Below are 17185 nucleotides of genomic sequence, written 5' to 3'. Positions count from 1 at the left end.
GCACCTGGGTGCCTCCAGCTCTTTTTTTTTTTTTTAAGGTTATTTATTTATTTTGAGAGAGAGAGAGAAGTGGGAGGGTAGGGACAGAGAGAGAGGAAGAGAGAGAGAGATAGAGAGAGAGAGAAACCCAAACAGTCTCCATGCTGTCAGCACAGAGACCGATGCAGGGCTTGATCTCAAGAACTGTGAGATTGTGACCTGAGCAGAGATCAAGAGTCAGATGCTTAACTGATTGAGCCACCCAGAGCCCCTCTTTTTTTTTTTTTTATTGGCTCATTAAAATTTTTTTTTAATGTTTATTTATTTTTGAGAGAGAGACAGAGCACAAGCAGGGGAGGGGCAGAGAGAGAGAAGGAGACACAGAGGCCAATGCAGGGCTCGAACCCACGAACCCTGAGATCATGACCTGAGCCTGAAGTCAGACACTTAACCAACTGAGCCACCCAGGCACTCCATTGGCTCAGTTTTTAAATGCTCCATCCTTTTCTAACCTTTACCTTTCACCTTTCTGTATCCTTATGTGGTACATGTGTTTCTTATAAGCAGCACAGAATTGGGTTTTGGTTTTTGATCTAGTCTGCCTGTCTTTGTCTTTTAACTGGGGCATTTGGCCCATTTACATTCAATGTAATTATAGACCTTTTTGGACTTAAATTTGACTTCCTGTGTGTTTTCTCTCTGACCCACCTGCTCTGTGCTCCTTTTCTCTTTCCTTTATGGCCTTTCTTAGGATTGGATGCATGTTTTTTTGGTAAGACTATCTTCGTCTTACAGATGGGGAAACTGAGGCACAGAGACAGTAATTACCTTGTTCAAGGTCACAGGGATGAAAAACAATATAGGCCAGGTCTCTTCCCCTGTTGAGTTTCTATTCCACCTCTGGAGCTGGATATTGCACAATGATGCAAGTAAGTATCTAATTGCAGCTGTGATAAGCACGAAGTAGGAAATAAAACTAAAAAAGTGGCAGAGAGACGCTTCCAGTCCCTAGACTGTGGCGTCCCCTCAACAATGTCCCCATCACTGGATTGACTGTTCTCATCACTTTTCACCCTCTCCCTTGGACACACACAGGGGTTAAATATTTTCTTGTCTCTGATCCACTGTGCACCAAACATTTGGGGCCAACCAAGTCCCTTTTAGCCTTGACTTGTAGCTTCTACCCCTGCCAGTACCCTCATAAAGGTTTCCTGGCTTCCAACAGAGCCCAAGGTACCCATTAAAAAGGTTGGTTTCTCCAGCCTGGGCCTTTTCTGCTGCAGCCTGCAGACAGAGCCATGGTTCTCAGCATCCCCAACCCAGGCTCTTCTCTTAGTACTGGTTGCTGCCTGGCTCACAGAACTCCACAGTTCTTACAGAAATCAAATCTACACTCTGTGATTCTCTCAGCCCTGAACGATTGTCAACACCTAGAAAACTCCTAATCTTATCTCAAAACCCCATCCAGACGTACCTGCTTCCTTGCCCCCGAATGAGTCCTCATACCGCACTCCTCAGGTTCCTCCAAGTTTAAGTCTCTCCGCTCTATAGTCCTGCATTATTCTCCTTGGTATTGGCATTGTCTGTGTCAGATACTGTCTCCTTTCATCCTCCAGGGCTAGGCAGGGACTGAATACTCTCTGGATCTCTAGAATATGGGCCACACCCAGAGGAAGTGCCTAGAGGGTTTACTGAACAATTTTTAAAACTGCTGAACCAAATATATAAGAATCCTGATCCTCATTAACTTTTCAGGGAATGAAGGCAGCAGAATGTGGGAGTAAAAAGTTTGCCGTCAGTTTACTGAAGGCTTATAGTGGGCCCAGCCTTATTGTAAGGAAGTAATCTGTATGATTTTACAAGGTTAAGCCATTTGCCCAAGTCCACTCAGCTAGGATGTGACAGAGCTGGAATTAGAACTCAGATATGTCCAAATTCAGGGCTCTAACAGAGTCTTTTATGTACCCAAAGGCATGTATGTATCTTCCAAGGTTTCAACAACCTTAAGAGGCAGATGCTATGATCACTCACAGTTAACAAACTGAGACCTAGAAAAATTAGATCTATAATGTGTAACAATACACATAAGACTTCAGTAATTAGCGATAATTAATTGCTAACGTTTATTGAGCCAGTACTATTTGCCCTGTTTTGTTCATGCATTTAACTTGAATTATCTCACTTAAAGTGCATCTTTGTACCAGTGTGAGTGAATTCATGGTTTTCAGTATATTAAAAAGGAGACAGATATAGAAGGAAATATAAATGTATATGCATTGGTTAGCATATATATCTCCTAACTCTTATTGCTGAGGGGGTCTTTGAGCAATGATACTCCAATAGCAGTGAGCACACACCTAGCACCCAGATCTTGGTTTCTCAATACCATTCTCCAAGAAAAGGAACCAGGATCCCTAGAGAAATGGCATGGAACATCTTGTACTAAAGTAAGGAAGTGCTCAGAGAAAGATGGGAGACATTAAAAGAACATAGAAGTTACAAAGGAGCAGCAAAGTAAATAATAGAAATTAATTATAGGGGCACCTGGCTGGCTCAGTCAGTGGAGCATGTGACTCTTGATTTCAGGGTCATGAGTTCAAGTCCCACATTGGGTGTGTGCCTACTTAAAAAAAAAGAAAGAAAAAAGAAATTAATTGTAACCCACAGAATAGAATAAATAGTCATGAGTTCATGGTGATATAAATACATGAATAAATGGGGGTGCCTGGTTGGCTCAGTTGGTGGAGCATGTGACTCTTGAGCTTGGGGTTGTAAGTTCAAGCCCTGTGTTGGGTGTGGAGATTACTTAAAAATAAAATCTTAAAAAAATTTTTTTAAAACATTTATTCATTTTAGAGAGAGCCTGAGCAGGGGGAGGGGCAGAGAGAGAGGAATACACAGAATTTGAAGCAGGCTCCAGGCTCTGAGCTGTCAGCACATAGCCTGATGCTAGGCTCGAACTCATGAGCCCTGAGATCATAACCTGAGCTGAAGTCGGACACAACCTAGTGAGCAACCCAGGCGACCCTAAAATCTTTTTTTTTTTTTTAAGTTTAGTTATTTACCTTGAGAGAGAAAGAGAGGCAGAGAGAGGAGAGAGAGAATCCCAAGCAGGCTGTGCACTGTCAAGGCAGAGCCCTATGCAGGGATTGAACTCACCAGCTGCAAGATCATGACCCGAGCTGAAGTCAAGAGTCAGATGCCTAACCAACTGAGCCACCCAGGCGCCGCCCCCCCCCAAATAATAAATATATAAATACTTGAATAAGTGCATAACTAGTGAAGAATGGACAGCTCTTGTTTACAATAGAATTCCAAATAATAATTAAACTAGTAAGTAGAAAATAACCATAGTAATTGTTGCTGGCAAGAGCCATGGATGGGTGCAAAAACTAGTGGGTGAAAATATATTAAAAAAAAAAAAAGCGTTAGGGTATTTGCGCTATGTATCTCCCCGTAAGATACTTATTGCAAAAAGAAAAATGGTAACTTAACAGTTGAGAAACTGACAGACATTGCTTAAGCAAGTAAGCAAAGTCAACATCACCAGTAGTGAGACACATCAATATCCTGTGACGCCAGACACGACGCATGGAGACGGCTATAACATCGCTTCTGCGGGAATCCTGCCCAAAGTGAGAAACTTCAGTCTAATTATGAGGAAATATTGGACAACCCCATATTGATGAGTAGTCTAGAAAATCAGCACTCTTCAAAAATACTAAGGTCATAAATGATTAGGAAAGGAAAGACTGAGGAACTGTCCCAGAGTGGAGACTAAGGAGATACACTTAAACATAATGTGGGATCCTGGACCAGAAAAAGGTCACCAAAAGCAGAGCAGGGATTTTTGAACTGAATGAATCTGATTTCCCACCTAGGAAGCAGGATGCCTGGGTCTGGGTCAACTACAGGCCACCTGAGCATCGCATGACTTTGAGGGAGTCCCTGCCGCTCAACTTCAATCTCAACACCTACAAAGTAGGACGCCTTTTAGACACCCCCAACCCCTTCCGGCTGCTGGGCATCTCGGGCCTTGGAAACTACGCAGGCGTCAGAGGGACTGCTTGATTGGCTATTCGTTGTGACGCACTTGCTAACTGTAGCAGCGCCTAAGCCCCACCCCTTCCTGCCGCGACTCCTAGCACGCATATCGGCTCCGGGCACGTCGCCTATACGCGCGGTTGCACGCGTGTTGCGTGGTGACGTCGTGGCGGCACGGGCGCCATCCCGGAAGCGCGAGCAAGGCCGCCAGATGTGCAGGTGCTGCTGCCACCGACGCCGGGGCCGAGTTCGGGGTGGGGCTGGGAATGCCGGGGCCGCTGGGGAGCCGGGCCGGGTCGGGCGCGGCCCCCGGGCTGTTGCGGGGTGGGGCGCGCCGCTGGCCACATCTGGGCACTCCCCCTACAGGCCTCAGTTTCCCCGTCCGCGCAATGTGTGCGCCGGCGGCGCCACGGGCCGATTCCGGAGCCAGGGCGCCGGAGCCGGGGCTGCTTGTGTTCAGTCTGCAGTGTCACCCGGAACCGGGCGTTGCAGTCTTTGGGCCTCAGTTTCCCCGCTTTGCAGGGGCGGGGCGTGAGGGGATAGGCGAATCCCGCCTCTCTCGCGGGTTTTGCTAAACTTGGGCCGCCAAATTAAATTCTGTTAAATACTGGGTGGAATCGTGGCTCCTCCACCTTGCCGTGTGACCTTGGGTAACTGAGCCAACCCCTGTGAGCCTTAGTTGCCCTTGGAGATGATAGTGTTTGCTTCATAGGGATGACTGGGGATAAAATGAAGTGCTGTACAAGTGTTGGCTCCTGTTCTTGGAAGGACCAGGGAGCCCCTGGCTACAATGCTGATTCCCTGGCCCCGCCCTAGGACTTCATACTCCCCATGGAGAAGCAGCCTGCTCCGAACCCAGCTCGTTATCACTATCACAGACAGCGCTGTGAGATTCTGATTCTTTATTACTCCCATTGTCTGGATGAGAAAACTCAGGGAGGTGCGGTGACCCTCCCAAGGTCACACAGCCTCCTTTTCTGCGTATTTCCCTCATAAGTAATATTTGGAGCAGAGACCAGAGCCCGTGCTAGGTCATTTCTACTCTGTTTGTGGGCCAGACTAGCTGTTAGGGAAGTTTTCCTGAGGCAGGGGAGCGTGCCTTGAATCAGCCCTCACATCTGGGAGCCAGAGACTGGAAAGAGCCCCTTGAAGCAGAACCATTTTACACAGGTCCAAATCTTGTGCCCTGCCAAGCACTAGCTGTGGGCTTCCTGCCACACGACTCTGCCCTTTGGGCCCAAGTGTCCTCATTATACATGATTATGCTTCTTTGGAAACGTGGATAGTGGATACTGTGGGTGTTGGTACCTGGCACATAGTAGGAATTCAATAAACCTAGTGATTATCTGGTGTGGGGGGGGGGCGGATTTCACCAGGTGTGGCAGCTTATTTCCAGAAGGCATGTAGGGGCTGCAAATAGATAAGTCTTGGCCTCCATGGTGTTTGAGGGAAGAAAAGTATTAGCTGTTAACATTTGTAATGAGGTAATTTTACACACACATAAAAGTCCACATTTCTGAGGGTTTTTTTTTTCTCCTGGAAAAATTCAGAAGTCTGGTAGTAGTCAGTTACTGTAAGAAGCCACTGTCCTGGCAGAGGTGGATACTGAACATCTGTTCAGATTCACACTCGTGGGTCCTGCAGACTGGGCATTTGAGTTGTGACTCGGGTTTACTGAGTATGTGACAATGGTCCAGTTTCTCAGTTTCTGAGTCTCCGTTTTCCTAATGTGTAAGTAAGGGTAACAGTTCCCGGTGTATAAAGTTAGTGCATTGGTTAGCATACAGTAAGTGCTCAATAAAGAGGAGAGTGGATTAAGGGCTCTGAAAGCCCTTTGTGATTCTGCATGTGAATCTCAACCAATTGCAAATGGGCCTTTCTGTCAGCAGTTAAATACGTGGACCCCAGAGCCAAGCTATGTCAAGATTCTGGGTTTTACCTGACACCCCCGCCCCTGAGGGTGAGTGCCGAACCTGTGGCCCTTCCTGCCCTGGCAGGGTCCAGGAGGCCCCCCACCTGCCATGATGGTCATCTACCTAGCCACACAGCCATCTGGGTTGCTGGGGCCCGTAGCTTGGCTGAAATTCTTGGCTTTAATTTGCTAATAAAACCCTAGAGTCAGAGCGGAGTTTGAAAGCCTCTGGTTGCCTCCATCAAGCTAAGTTCTGGTGACCCCTTGCTGTGAACCGGTTTCTGGGCTGGGCTCTGGAGGCCTTTGCTCTCTTGAAGCTGACGTTGCTTTGGTAGCGACGGACAAAAAAGTCAAATGATGACTAAGATAATTTCAGGAAGAGATGAGTCGATGAATAAAATAAGGCGAAGTGCTTATAAAAGTGATCAGAGTCGAGAGGAGGGGCAGTCATCACAGGAGAAAAGATACTGGAGGTGGTGATGATTTGAGGGGGCAGTCATGTATGTGAGGACGGCAGGTGCAAAAGCCCTATGGTGGGATGAGCAAAGTTGGGGGGATGTAGGAAGAGGCTGGCAAATCTATGCAGGTGGAAGGTGGCTGTGGCCTTGGGCACATGGAGAGTGGGGGCCATAGAGGTCGGTGGGTGATGGGATTCTGATGTGCTTGGGTGCAATTTACAAATATGTCCTCCCAACACCCCTGGATTCTCAGGATGACAAAGCTGAGGCTCAGGTGGCATGACCAACTCATGGCCCGCGTTCCCAGCCCCTCCTTTCTGTCCCAGCAACCCCACTGCCTAGTGCAGACTGAAGACTCTCACCTTGCCTGTTTTAGGCAGCGGAGGAGGAGGAAGAGATGGACCCTCCGGACTCGGCCTCGAGGGTCTTCTGCAGCCGCATCCTAAGCATGGTGAATACAGACGACGTCAATGCTATCATCCTGGCTCAGAAGAACATGTGAGTGGTAGCCAAGGGCTGTGGGCCCCAGGCGTGGGAAGGAATCCACTCGCTGGCCAGCATTCTTTCCCTGTCTGCCCTTACCCTGGGCCCACACTGGTGATAAAATGAAGGAAATGAGCAAATCTGCCGGCTGGCTCCAAAGTAAATTCCTTCCTGGCCTGGAGGCGAGGCCTTGGCACAGGAAGCAGGGCTTTGGGATGGTTTCGCAGCTGTGGATGGCTTGGCAGGGGCTGTAGCAGCTCCTATCCCAAGGCCCGGGGTGGGCTGTTGGGAGAATAGGAAGGGGCTGCGGGAGGGGATTTAAGGAAGCCAGTGAGCTAATCTCCTGTTGGGAATCTAGTCTCTCACAGCCCAGGCTGTCTCTGCAGAGGACCTGTGGTCTTTCGGAGGGGCTGTCAACACCTTTGCCCTCCTTAAGGGCTTGGCACTGTGACCACTGTGACCGATTCCAGCCTGCTCTGTGGGGAAGAGAGGCTTACACAATCTTGGGATGGAAGCACAGCCTCCTGTGGCCTTATTTTTGTGTATTTAAGCCAAAGGCTCTTCCTTCCATTTATGACACAGCAGCGACCTGATACCCTTCCATTTCTCTCCACCTGTGACAGGGGTACTGGGTTTGTCTGGGTCAGATTTAGGCCTGGCCTGGTGAACTCCCAGAATGAGGGGAGACAAAACCAGACACACACCATGGCCCCATGGTGTCAGGGCTGGGCCAGGGGAATAACCTGGATCTAGGGACTCAGGGGAGTCAGAGTCTGCTTGAGAGAGGGTTTATACATGAGAAGGATGTACTTGGGTAGGGTTTTGAAGGTTGAGTAGGAGTTCGCTAGATGGCTCAAACAGCAGGTAGAGTTCTACATGGCAAGGAAACAACACATGCAAAGGTCATGAAGCAGGAAAGGGCCTAGCATGATCAGTTTGTAGGGCATGGTTTGCAGGGCTGGTGCCTTCTCTTTGCTGCCAGGCTGGACCGCTTTGAGAAGACCAATGAGATGCTGTTGAATTTCAACAACCTGTCAAGCGCCCGCCTGCAGCAAATGAGCGAGCGCTTCCTGCACCACACAAGGACCCTGGTGGAGATGAAGCGGGACCTGGACAGCATCTTCCGCAGGATCAGGTGGGTCCCCAGCCTCTCCAGCTTCTGCCTCCCCCTCAGGTTTCTCCCCTCTTCAACGAGGATCATCCACTCTGCAAAACAGAGATTCTGCTAATTTGTTCTTTGAGGCTTCATTGCTCACTTAGCGTCTGAGAAGATCTGAAGTTTGGTATAAAAAAATCTTGAAGTTTCTGGATTTAGATTTTATTTATCTTTCAATAACTGCAACGTAGTACCAGATGCAGGATGCAAAAGGCAGGCAGGTGCAGACAGTGAAAGGCAAGTCTCTGGTCCTCCAGCCCCCGGCCCAGGTCTTCTCTCAAAAGGCATCTGAGATTGCCAGTTTTGGTGGGTCTTTTCTGAGCTGTTTTCTGTGAGGACAGAGAAGAATGACGTTCAGGTCCCTAAGCACGTAGAATGCTCAGCGCAGCACCCAGAGCCTGCATCACTGTGGCCACATGCCTGGGCCTGGAAGTAGCCAGAGCTGCAGCTGTATTTCCAGCTGACAGCACCACTTACTCTGTCCTGGGGGCAGCCCCACCCACTGGCAGGCTCAGGAACAGAAGATCATGAGACAGGCCAATTAAATCCCGTATAAAAACACATATTTTCTGAGGTGTCTCGTGTCTCATCAGGCTGGTTGCCCAGGCGTGGTTTTGGGGGTGAGCAGGAACCCCAAGTGTTGACATCTTTTGTGCATATCTGTATCACCCAGGAAGGGGATAGTTGTGTCTGCCCAGTTGCCTCGTGGGTGGGGACCCAGCAACGGTGGTGCTTCTGGTGGGGACTGGGTCACCACAGTCAAGGATGAGACTCCACCCCCCGAAGACCCCTTTGTTATTCTTTGTAAAGGTGACTTCATTACTTTTTTTTTTTTTTAATGCTTATTTATTTTTGACAGACAGAGCATGAGCGGGGGAGGGGCAGAGAGAGAGAGGGAGGCACAGAATCCGAAGCAGGCTCCAGGCTCTGAGCTGTCAGCACAGAGCCCCATGCGGGGCTCGAACCCACGAACCGTGAGATCATGACCTGAGCCGAAGCTGGGCTCTCAACCAACTGAGCCACCCAGGCGCCCCGGTGACTTCATTACTTTAGGAAGAAAGGAAAAACAGCTGATTAAAAATGAAGGAGGCGTTTCTCTGTGAACGTCAGTTCAATGTATGCAAGTACTCAGTGTCTGGGGTGTGCATAATCACTCCTGGCCCCCACACAGACACTGTCATCCTAGTGGTGGGGGACAGGATGGGACAAGTCACCCAGAGGAGCGACAGCTGAGGAAGGGGTGAGGAAGCCTCCTGGAGGGTTATCTGGGCAGGGAAGGATTAGACCTAAGAAAGGCATTGCAGATAGAGGGCCTAGCCAGACCCAGCACGGAGGACACGCACAAGCTCTTGACAGCTGAGCAGCTGCCATCTATCCTAGGGCTGGGAGGTCCGCAGGGCTGAGCACATGGGCCTCCTTCCAGCCCAGGAGCAGAGTGACCAGCAGTAAAGGGTTGGGGGGAGTTCCCATGCCCCACCCACCTGGAACTGCAGCAAGGGTTCCTGGCGTGCACCAGGCCCAGCCTGTCTGCTTGGCAGGTTCAGCCCTGTATGCCTTCCCTTCCCCTGCAGGACGCTGAAAGGGAAGCTGGCCAGGCAGCACCCGGAGGCCTTCAGCCGTAAGTGTCACCCAGGGCTCCTGTGCCCCACGTCTGGCCTCTGCACCCACGGATGCCAGCACCCTCACCCCAGGTCTGGCTTCTGGAAGGTCACCTCAGGGGCCGACACTGAGCCCAGGTCCTGGTGGGCTGTAGATCTAGAGAGACTTGGAGCAGGGGGCAGGGGCATGGGTGCTTGGCTGGTCTTGGCAATCTGTAGAGCAGGTGCTGGGACTAGGATCCCCTCCCTGGGGGAGGTTACACAGGGGAATGTGGATAAGAACAATGACAGTCCTTGCCCAAGTGGATGTAGTGTAGCTCTATGAGCTAGGCTCTTACCTGCAACCACCCATGAGAGTGGGGGCTGTGAGTATCCCATTTCATACAGGGGGAAACTGTAGCCCTAAGGAGCAGTGACTTCTCAGAGGAAGTGCAGCACCCCCTATGCTGACTCTCAGTTTACCCCCTCTGCCAAACGGGCCAACATCTCCCTACCTCAGGGCTGCTAACAACCAGAGGCACAAAGGCAGTGCTGTCAGGGTACCTGATTGCCTTAGTCAGTAGAGCATGCGGCTCTTGATCTTGGGGTTTGAATTCAAGCCCCCTGTTGAATGTAGTGCTTACTTCAAAAACAACAAAAACCAAACAAGGCAATGCTATCATCAGGCCTGCTTTGTTTATAGAGCAGAATGCTGAGGCAAGGGTAGTGAGAGGCTTGGCCCTGGCAACACAGGAGGGCAGAGCTAGGCTCAGGCCTGTGTTGGCCTGACTCCTGAGAACCTGGGTCCTTACACCCTGAAGGGAAACCTCTCCTCTGCCTGGGCCTCAGTTTCCTCCTCTGTAAAATGGGCCAAGTTAGGCCCCACGGGGTGGCAGGGGAGCTGTTAGGGGTCATAGGCCCAGTGAATCCCTCATTACGGTGCCCGCCACGGTGACTAAGCCAACTCCTGGCCTCCTTCCCCCAGACATCCCAGAAGCATCCCTCCTGGAGGACGAGGATGAAGATCCCATACCACCCAGCACCACGACCACCATTGCCACCTCAGAACAGAGCACGGGCTCGTGTGACACCAGCCCTGACACTGTCTCACCCTCCCTCAGTCCTGGCTTCGAGGACCTTTCCCATGTCCGGTCCAGCTCTCCTGCCATCAATGGCCGCAGCCAGACGGACGATGAGGAGACACCGGGGGAGTAACCCTACTCCCTGGCGCCCCGAGGGGTCTCAGGGAAGTGGCAGCTCTCCCCAGGTGTCTGAGGTGGCAGTAGGTAACCCTGCCTGGAGATCAACAGCTTTGCCACCCTGTTTTGTCACCCAGGGCTCCTGGGGGACAAGACTCCCTCCAGGGGTGTGGAGTTCCTGGGGGGGGTCTATCATTCCCAATTCCTCCTCACTGAGAACATCTGTCTTCTGCAGACCCCTCTGCCAAGGCCAGGGGATGACCAGCTCAGCTGGAGTTATGGGCTGGGCATAAGGGAGCTTTTCCAGAGCCAGGCTTGAGGTCTGCTCTAAACATTTAAAGGCTCCCAGAGACCAGAGCCAGAAGGCCCCTGCCCCGATGCCCTGGTCAAGACCACCTCAAAGTGGATCAGCACTGTCATGTCTCAGTTCACCCCAACCCGTCCCTGTACCTACTAATTCTGGTCTCCCTGCCCTTTCCTCCAACAAAAGTATTGAATGCTATCTCCAGTTGGTATGTCAAGGAGGCTTCTGAGACAGTTGTAGAAGGCTCAAGATGGAGGTGGGCCATTCAGCTGCAAGCCTGATGAGGTCTGTGTTTCTCTGGCCAGAGGTGCAAACCCTCAGGGCCCAGCAGGCCTCTCCCAGGACCTCCATGGAGCAAGCTGAGCCACCTTGGAAAACAGAGTTAAACGGAATATTTTTGTACCCGATGTTTACAGATGCTGTTGGGAAGTTATCAATAAAAAGACTCTGTTACTAAAAAGGGAAGGGTGTACTTAGCGGTGGCTTCCTTCCATCCTTGGGCCCAGGATGCCATGAGGGGGATAAGTGCAGGACGTGAGACAGGAGGGGTATATGGACGGCCAGGCACCACTGAGGTAGAGACGTGGCTGCTCTTGGTGGCAGTCTCCAGTGGTAGCAACCGTAATAACCCAAGTTCCTATCACTACCTATGTACTCACGTGCCGGTTCCCTTTTGTCTGAGTAACTTCTCCAGATCGGTCTCAGGATGGACTCCTCAGGGAGGCAGGCCGGGTCCCTTTCCCCATGAGACACTGTGTAGAGTTCCCTGTAGAGTTCTTTTAAGCACTTAAAAATTACGTTATTAAAGACATCTTCCTAGATCCAAGAGTGTGTGCTTTTGCCTGTTAATAGGGGGCGCTGGTAAGTGTTCAAGGAAATAAAGAGGAACCCTGCCAAACCTACACGTAACTTCTCAGTCCTCACCCTTCCCGTTCCTGGCACTGTTTAGCCATCCACGACTCCTTGGTCCTAACAGAAGTCCTCTTTGGCCCCAAACTGACCCTGGGTCGCACCCCATTTTGAGTGAGTGCATCAGCTTCACCTTCCCTCACTGCTCTGATAGGCGCCGCCTTGAAATTCCTCCAGGCACAGCGGCTAGAAAGTTTTCAAATATCTAACTCCTTGGTGACAGGTGGATCCCGAGGGTTTCGGCACGTCCCACCCCTGTGCCGCCTACCACCTTCCCGTCCTGAGCCCTGAGTCCCGGACCCGTTGACCCTCTGCTTAATTCCTTCGCTTTAGCACAAATTGTCTCCTCTACTCTTGTCAACAAGCATTCCCCGAGTGACCGTTACGTGCAGTTTTTAGCCAACTGAGAGACAACCTGGAAAGGTGAGGCCGTCCCCTCACGTGCCCTGGAGGACAGGGGAATGCACCCGGAAGCGGGTTGGTGACACTCGCCCACGGGGGCTGCGGCTTCGTTAGCCAGCACCCAATACGGCGGCGGGGCGGGGCCGGGGGTGGGGTACGATGCGCGGCGCGGATTGTGACGCAAGCGCGCAGCGTGCTCGGTGCGCAGGCGCTCTCGGCGGCAAATCGGCGGTTTCCGGTCCGTCGCCCTCTTTCTCTTCAACGAGGTTCCCGAGCGGTTTGGTGGCAGCGGCGTTGCGGGTTCGCTCCAGACCGGGGTCGGGCGGGAGGCTGTGGGAGGCCGCGGGCGTCCCGGTGGCGGAAGGGACAGCCCGGAACCCGTCCACGCGGGCCAGGTTCGGCAGGGCGGCCCGGTCGGCTAAGTTGGGCGCGTGGAGTCGAGGTTCCCAGCCGGGACTGGGCCCCGGGTGGCGAACGGGTCTTTGGGAGAGGAGCCTATGCGCCCCTCCGGCCCAAGCTATCCCAGGAGGCCTGGGGACGCGGATGAACTTTCTGGGCAAGGGGAAGGGGGTACTAAGCGCATTTTTTTTTTTTTTTTTTTTTTTTTTGGTGTCCTACAATGCGCCAAACCTTTTGAAAATATTAAGTCCTTTTCCCCTCCCACAGGGTGATTCACTACTTGCCTTCTCAGGAGAGGGTGGTAGCATCCACCTTATAAGGTTTTTTGGGGGGGGGGGGAAGATGAAATATGTGTAAACAAGTACCTGACACGTGCTTGGCAGGCACTGTTTATGGGTTGGCGCAAAGGCAAGAAGTGTGGGCGAGTTTGGGTATAACTTAGAGGGAAGCCAGGGTGTCGGATGTCGGAGCTTGGAGTTGGCGAGAACTGCCATCGAGGAAAATGTGTGGGAGGAGCGGATGCCAAGACGGGATTCCCATTCGGGTTGCAGGAAGGGCTGCTTGTGGAGCAAATGCGGCTTACAGAGGGGTAGGGAAGGGAGGGAGGATGGGACCTCCCGGCCACCCTCGAAGAAAATGTGCCTGACCAAATGGTGCCCCGGCTACGTACTTCTCATTCCGTCTTCAAAGTTGCCAGAATTTCATTTGCTGGGCCCAAGGAGGATAACCACTATCTTTGCTCCCATGAAGCACACTTTGCCACAGGGGTCCAGGGGTAAGGTGCGGAAAGCACAGTCCTTGATTATAGGATATTTGGGCTGTAGCCTCGGAGAGGTGGAAGGAAACAGGCGCTGGGATGGGCCTGTACTTGTGGTTGATACTGGCACGGGGCTGGCCAGCCCCTGAGCTCAAGCTGCTCAGACCTTCAGTTCTTAACCTCTTCATCCTACTCTTCCCCACCCTCCAGCAGTCGCAGAGATGCAGATCTTTGTGAAGACCCTAACGGGCAAGACCATCACCCTCGAGGTTGAGCCCAGTGACACCATTGAGAATGTCAAAGCCAAAATCCAAGACAAGGAGGGTGAGTTGAGCGGAGTCCAGAGGTTCTGTTCAGCAGCAATCCCTCTCGGCCCAGAGGAGACACTGTCATGTGCAGGATGGGTGCTGGGCTTGTATAGACCTCAGCCTTGGCCAGTGCTTCCCTTGTGTGATCTTAAGAGGACAGCTTGTTCTCTCTACCTCAGTTTCCCCTTTGATAGGTTGGAGGCTATGCCAGAACACCCCTGCGGGGAGAAGGGAAGCTGCCAGCAATGTGCTTGCCAGAGTCTTAGTCTGAGCTTTCCTCTTCCCAGGCATCCCTCCTGACCAGCAGCGTCTGATTTTCGCGGGGAAACAGCTGGAAGACGGCCGCACTCTGTCAGACTACAATATCCAGAAAGGTACCGGGAGTTGAGTGGCTGGACAGAGGCCCGTGAGGCCTAGAGCCAAGGAAGAGGCTTTGCAAGGATGAGGCTTTGATGATCTCATTGGCAGCATTGGGGAGGGTGGGGGAGGTGATCAGATGGGGCTAGAGGAGTCTTTTATTTTATTTATTTATTTATTTATTTTTTCAACATTTATTTATTTTTGGGACAGAGAGAGACAGAGCATGAACGGGGGAGGGGCAGAGAGAGAGGGAGACACAGAATCGGAAACAGTCTCCAGGCTCTGAGCCATCGGCCCCGAGCCTGACGCGGGGCTCGAACTCACGGACCGCGAGATCGTGACCTGGTTGAAGTCGGACGCTTAACCGACTGCGCCACCCAGGCGCCCCGAGGAGTCTTTTATAAAATAATGTTTTCACTGGGGGAAGCATCTCCTGGTCGCCACTTATGTTTCCAAGTGTGGCAGTGGTTTCTCTTGTTCTTGCTCACCTTTCTTTAAAAGACCGTTTTCTTTAAAAATGTGTTAAGAGGGACACCAGTCTGGCTCAGTCAGTAGAGCACGCAACTCTTGATCTTTGGGTTGTGAGTTCAAACCCCACATTGGGTGTTGAGATTACTGAAAGATAACATTTTTTTTTTTAACGTTTATATTGGAGAGAGAGACCGTGTGAGCAGGCAAAGGGCAGAGAGGGAGACATAGAATCTGAAGCAGGTTCCAGGCTCTGAGCTGTCCACACAGAGCCCAACATGGGGTTTGAACTCATGAACTGTGAGATCATGACCTGAGTCAAAGTCGGTTGCTTAACTGAGCCACCCAGGCAACCCAAAAATAAAATCTTTTATTTTATTTTATTATTTTTTTTATTTTTTATTTTTGAGAGACAGAGCGTGAGCAGGGGAAGGGCAGAGAGAGAGGGAGACACAGAATCAGAAGCAGGCTTCAGGCTCCGAGCTGTCAGCACAGAGACCAATGCGGGGCTTGAACCCATGAACTGTGAGATCATGACTTGGGCCAAAGTTGGACGCTTAACCGACTGAGCCACCCAGGCGCCCCCCCCCCCAAAAATAAAATCTTTAAAAATATGTATAAAAATGTGATAAGAGACATTTTGTCACTATCGTAAAGGGATCCTTGTCACTTTCTGTAGCAACCAGATTTAATTTCTCAGCAAAACGAAAGATCATCTTTACATCCCTCAGAAATTACCTTGTCTGTTGAGAAACCCAATGCACGTTATGGTTAGCATATATTAGTCTCAGACTGCCCAAAGCCTGGGCTGGTGGGAAGTGAGATGGAGGTTGTGTGGGGTGGTCTGGGCCAGTATGTCCATCTACGTATAGAGTACCCAAGGGATTCTCATTTGAGGAAGTTCTGGAGGGCCCTACCCTGCACCTGAGGTGCTGGGGCCAGGCTTGGTCACTGTCTCTCTTTGACCTTCCTCTCCTAGAGTCCACCCTGCACTTGGTGCTTCGCCTGCGGGGTGGCATCATTGAGCCTTCCCTCCGCCAGCTGGCCCAGAAATACAACTGCGACAAGATGATCTGCCGCAAGTGAGTACTCTCAGATGGTGGCAGGGGGTGGCTAGCCCCAGTGGGGAGGGCTTGGGTTGGGGTGTGTCCTCACCAGTCTCTCTCATCCTCTGCAGGTGTTATGCTCGCCTGCACCCCCGTGCAGTCAACTGCCGCAAGAAGAAGTGCGGCCACACCAACAACCTGCGCCCCAAGAAGAAGGTCAAATAAGGCCCCTCCACCCGCTCTTCTTTGCCTGCAGGATGGCCTCCTGCCCAAGCCCCAAGGCCCTGGGGCCTCAATAAAGTTTCCCTTTCATTGACTGGAGCAGTAACTGGTGTCTGCATGGCTGGTGTGTCCAAGGAGGAGCTGGCTGAGCTGTGGGCATCTCCCGGAGGGACTCCATCGCTTGATTCTGCACAGCCCTCGAGAGTCCCGTGTCCTTTGGGTTTTGGTTGTCTCAGCTATAAAATGTGCCGTGGTCCCTGCCCTTCACATCTAACAGGGTTTTTCACAGCCACAGTGCACACAGGTTTCAGTCTCGGCCCTCTGCCACATACCCTCATGAACCTGCCTGTCTGCATTTTGTCATCCTTAATGAAGACTCCCCCAGCCCCCCCAAGCCCAGGCTCTTGCCAGACTGCAGGTCAGCCATGTCACTGCCTGGGCCCTACTCAGACACTCGGATGACTTCATGCCTGTGCCTTGGAGGTGTCCAGGTGTGGGTGGGTAGACAAAAACTGCACCTAGTGTAAAACATGTTCTCCGTTGGCTGAATATGAGGAGCACCTGGGCCCACCTAAGCCCTCTAACCTCAGTCTTGGAGGGGCAGGCCTTGGTGTTTATAAAACTTGTGCTGATGCTCCTGAGAATCAGGTGAGCTTCGGAGTGCCCTGGACTGGCCCCGGTAAGGCCATGCTTTTATTTGTCTTGAGATGACTGGGGCTTTGTGTCAGGTGACAACCCAGGCCTGGACAGTGACTCAGATCTGAGTACCAGCTAAAGGCTAATGTCTCTTGTTTCATGGGTTTCAACCCTGTTAACTGCTGGCCCCTGCTTCCTAGGCTAGGCTACCAACATCTACTTCTCCCTGGAGAAAGAAGCTTCCCAAAGCTCAAACAAGGTAGTGTATCCCCAGCAGAAAGCTCCAATGCCTCCCGTGCACTTAAAACGAAGCCCTGCTGGCCTCACCCCTACCCCAGACTTGGCCTTTGCACAGGCTCCCTTCAGCTAGCTCCTTTCTGAGGAGTACACACAGTACCTGCCAGATTTGTTAAACAGCTGGGGGCTCCTGGGTGAGTCCGTTGGTTAAGCATCCGACTCTTGGTTTCTGCTCAAGTCAAGATCTCATGGGTGAGATCAAGCCCCACATGGGGCTCTGTGCTGACAGAGCAGAGCCTACTTGGGATTCTCTCCCTCAAGCATTTTTT

The 17185-nt window shown here is 51.6% G+C and overlaps 2 protein-coding genes and 1 long non-coding RNA gene across 5 annotated transcripts; 2 read left to right on the top strand and 1 right to left on the bottom strand.

The window, feature by feature from the left end:
- Positions 1-4085: 4085 nt before the first annotated feature.
- KXD1 (KxDL motif containing 1) lies at positions 4086-11938 on the top strand. Its single transcript, XM_015065578.3, has 5 exons — positions 4086-4242; positions 6770-6891; positions 7859-8011; positions 9604-9650; positions 10595-11938. The coding sequence occupies exons 2-5, from the start codon at positions 6791-6793 to the stop codon at positions 10822-10824; spliced, it is 531 nt and encodes a 176-aa protein (XP_014921064.1). The 5' UTR covers positions 4086-4242; positions 6770-6790; the 3' UTR covers positions 10825-11938.
- LOC106969079 (uncharacterized) lies at positions 11770-12586 on the bottom strand. Its single transcript, XR_001429278.3, has 2 exons — positions 12437-12586; positions 11770-11954 (listed from the first exon to the last, which is right to left on the bottom strand). It is a non-coding gene; the product is annotated as an uncharacterized LOC106969079 (long non-coding RNA).
- UBA52 (ubiquitin A-52 residue ribosomal protein fusion product 1) lies at positions 12584-16082 on the top strand. 3 transcript variants are annotated; one of them, XM_053219609.1, is made up of 5 exons: positions 12584-12723; positions 13790-13903; positions 14175-14261; positions 15695-15797; positions 15893-16082. In XM_053219609.1, exons 2-5 carry the CDS (start codon positions 13801-13803, stop codon positions 15984-15986), a joined length of 387 nt encoding a protein of 128 aa, XP_053075584.1. In that variant the 5' UTR covers positions 12584-12723; positions 13790-13800; the 3' UTR covers positions 15987-16082. The 3 variants fall into 3 exon arrangements, with proteins under 3 accessions (XP_053075584.1, XP_014921063.1, XP_053075585.1); XM_015065577.3 differs by having other exon boundaries at positions 12666-12723; positions 13793-13903; XM_053219610.1 differs by having other exon boundaries at positions 12684-12818.
- Positions 16083-17185: the final 1103 nt, after the last annotated feature.

The sequence above is a fragment of the Acinonyx jubatus genome, chromosome A2 (assembly GCF_027475565.1).
Source record: "Acinonyx jubatus isolate Ajub_Pintada_27869175 chromosome A2, VMU_Ajub_asm_v1.0, whole genome shotgun sequence".
In the NCBI taxonomy this organism is placed as follows: Eukaryota; Metazoa; Chordata; class Mammalia; order Carnivora; family Felidae; genus Acinonyx; species Acinonyx jubatus.
This window is presented reverse-complemented; position numbering and strand designations above follow the sequence as displayed.

Excerpts from the sequence above, each read along its gene's own strand:
- KXD1 (XM_015065578.3), top strand. The coding sequence starts at position 6,791 with ATGGACCCTCCGGACTCGGCCTCGAGGGTCTTCTGCAGCCGCATCCTA. Across the intron at positions 6,892-7,858 it reads ATCCTGGCTCAGAAGAACAT|GCTGGACCGCTTTGAGAAGA; the intron begins GTGAGTGGTAGC and ends CTTTGCTGCCAG. Across the intron at positions 8,012-9,603 it reads AGCATCTTCCGCAGGATCAG|GACGCTGAAAGGGAAGCTGG; the intron begins GTGGGTCCCCAG and ends CTTCCCCTGCAG.
- UBA52 (XM_053219609.1), top strand. The coding sequence starts at position 13,801 with ATGCAGATCTTTGTGAAGACCCTAACGGGCAAGACCATCACCCTCGAG. Across the intron at positions 14,262-15,694 it reads AGACTACAATATCCAGAAAG|AGTCCACCCTGCACTTGGTG; the intron begins GTACCGGGAGTT and ends TTCCTCTCCTAG. Across the intron at positions 15,798-15,892 it reads GACAAGATGATCTGCCGCAA|GTGTTATGCTCGCCTGCACC; the intron begins GTGAGTACTCTC and ends CATCCTCTGCAG.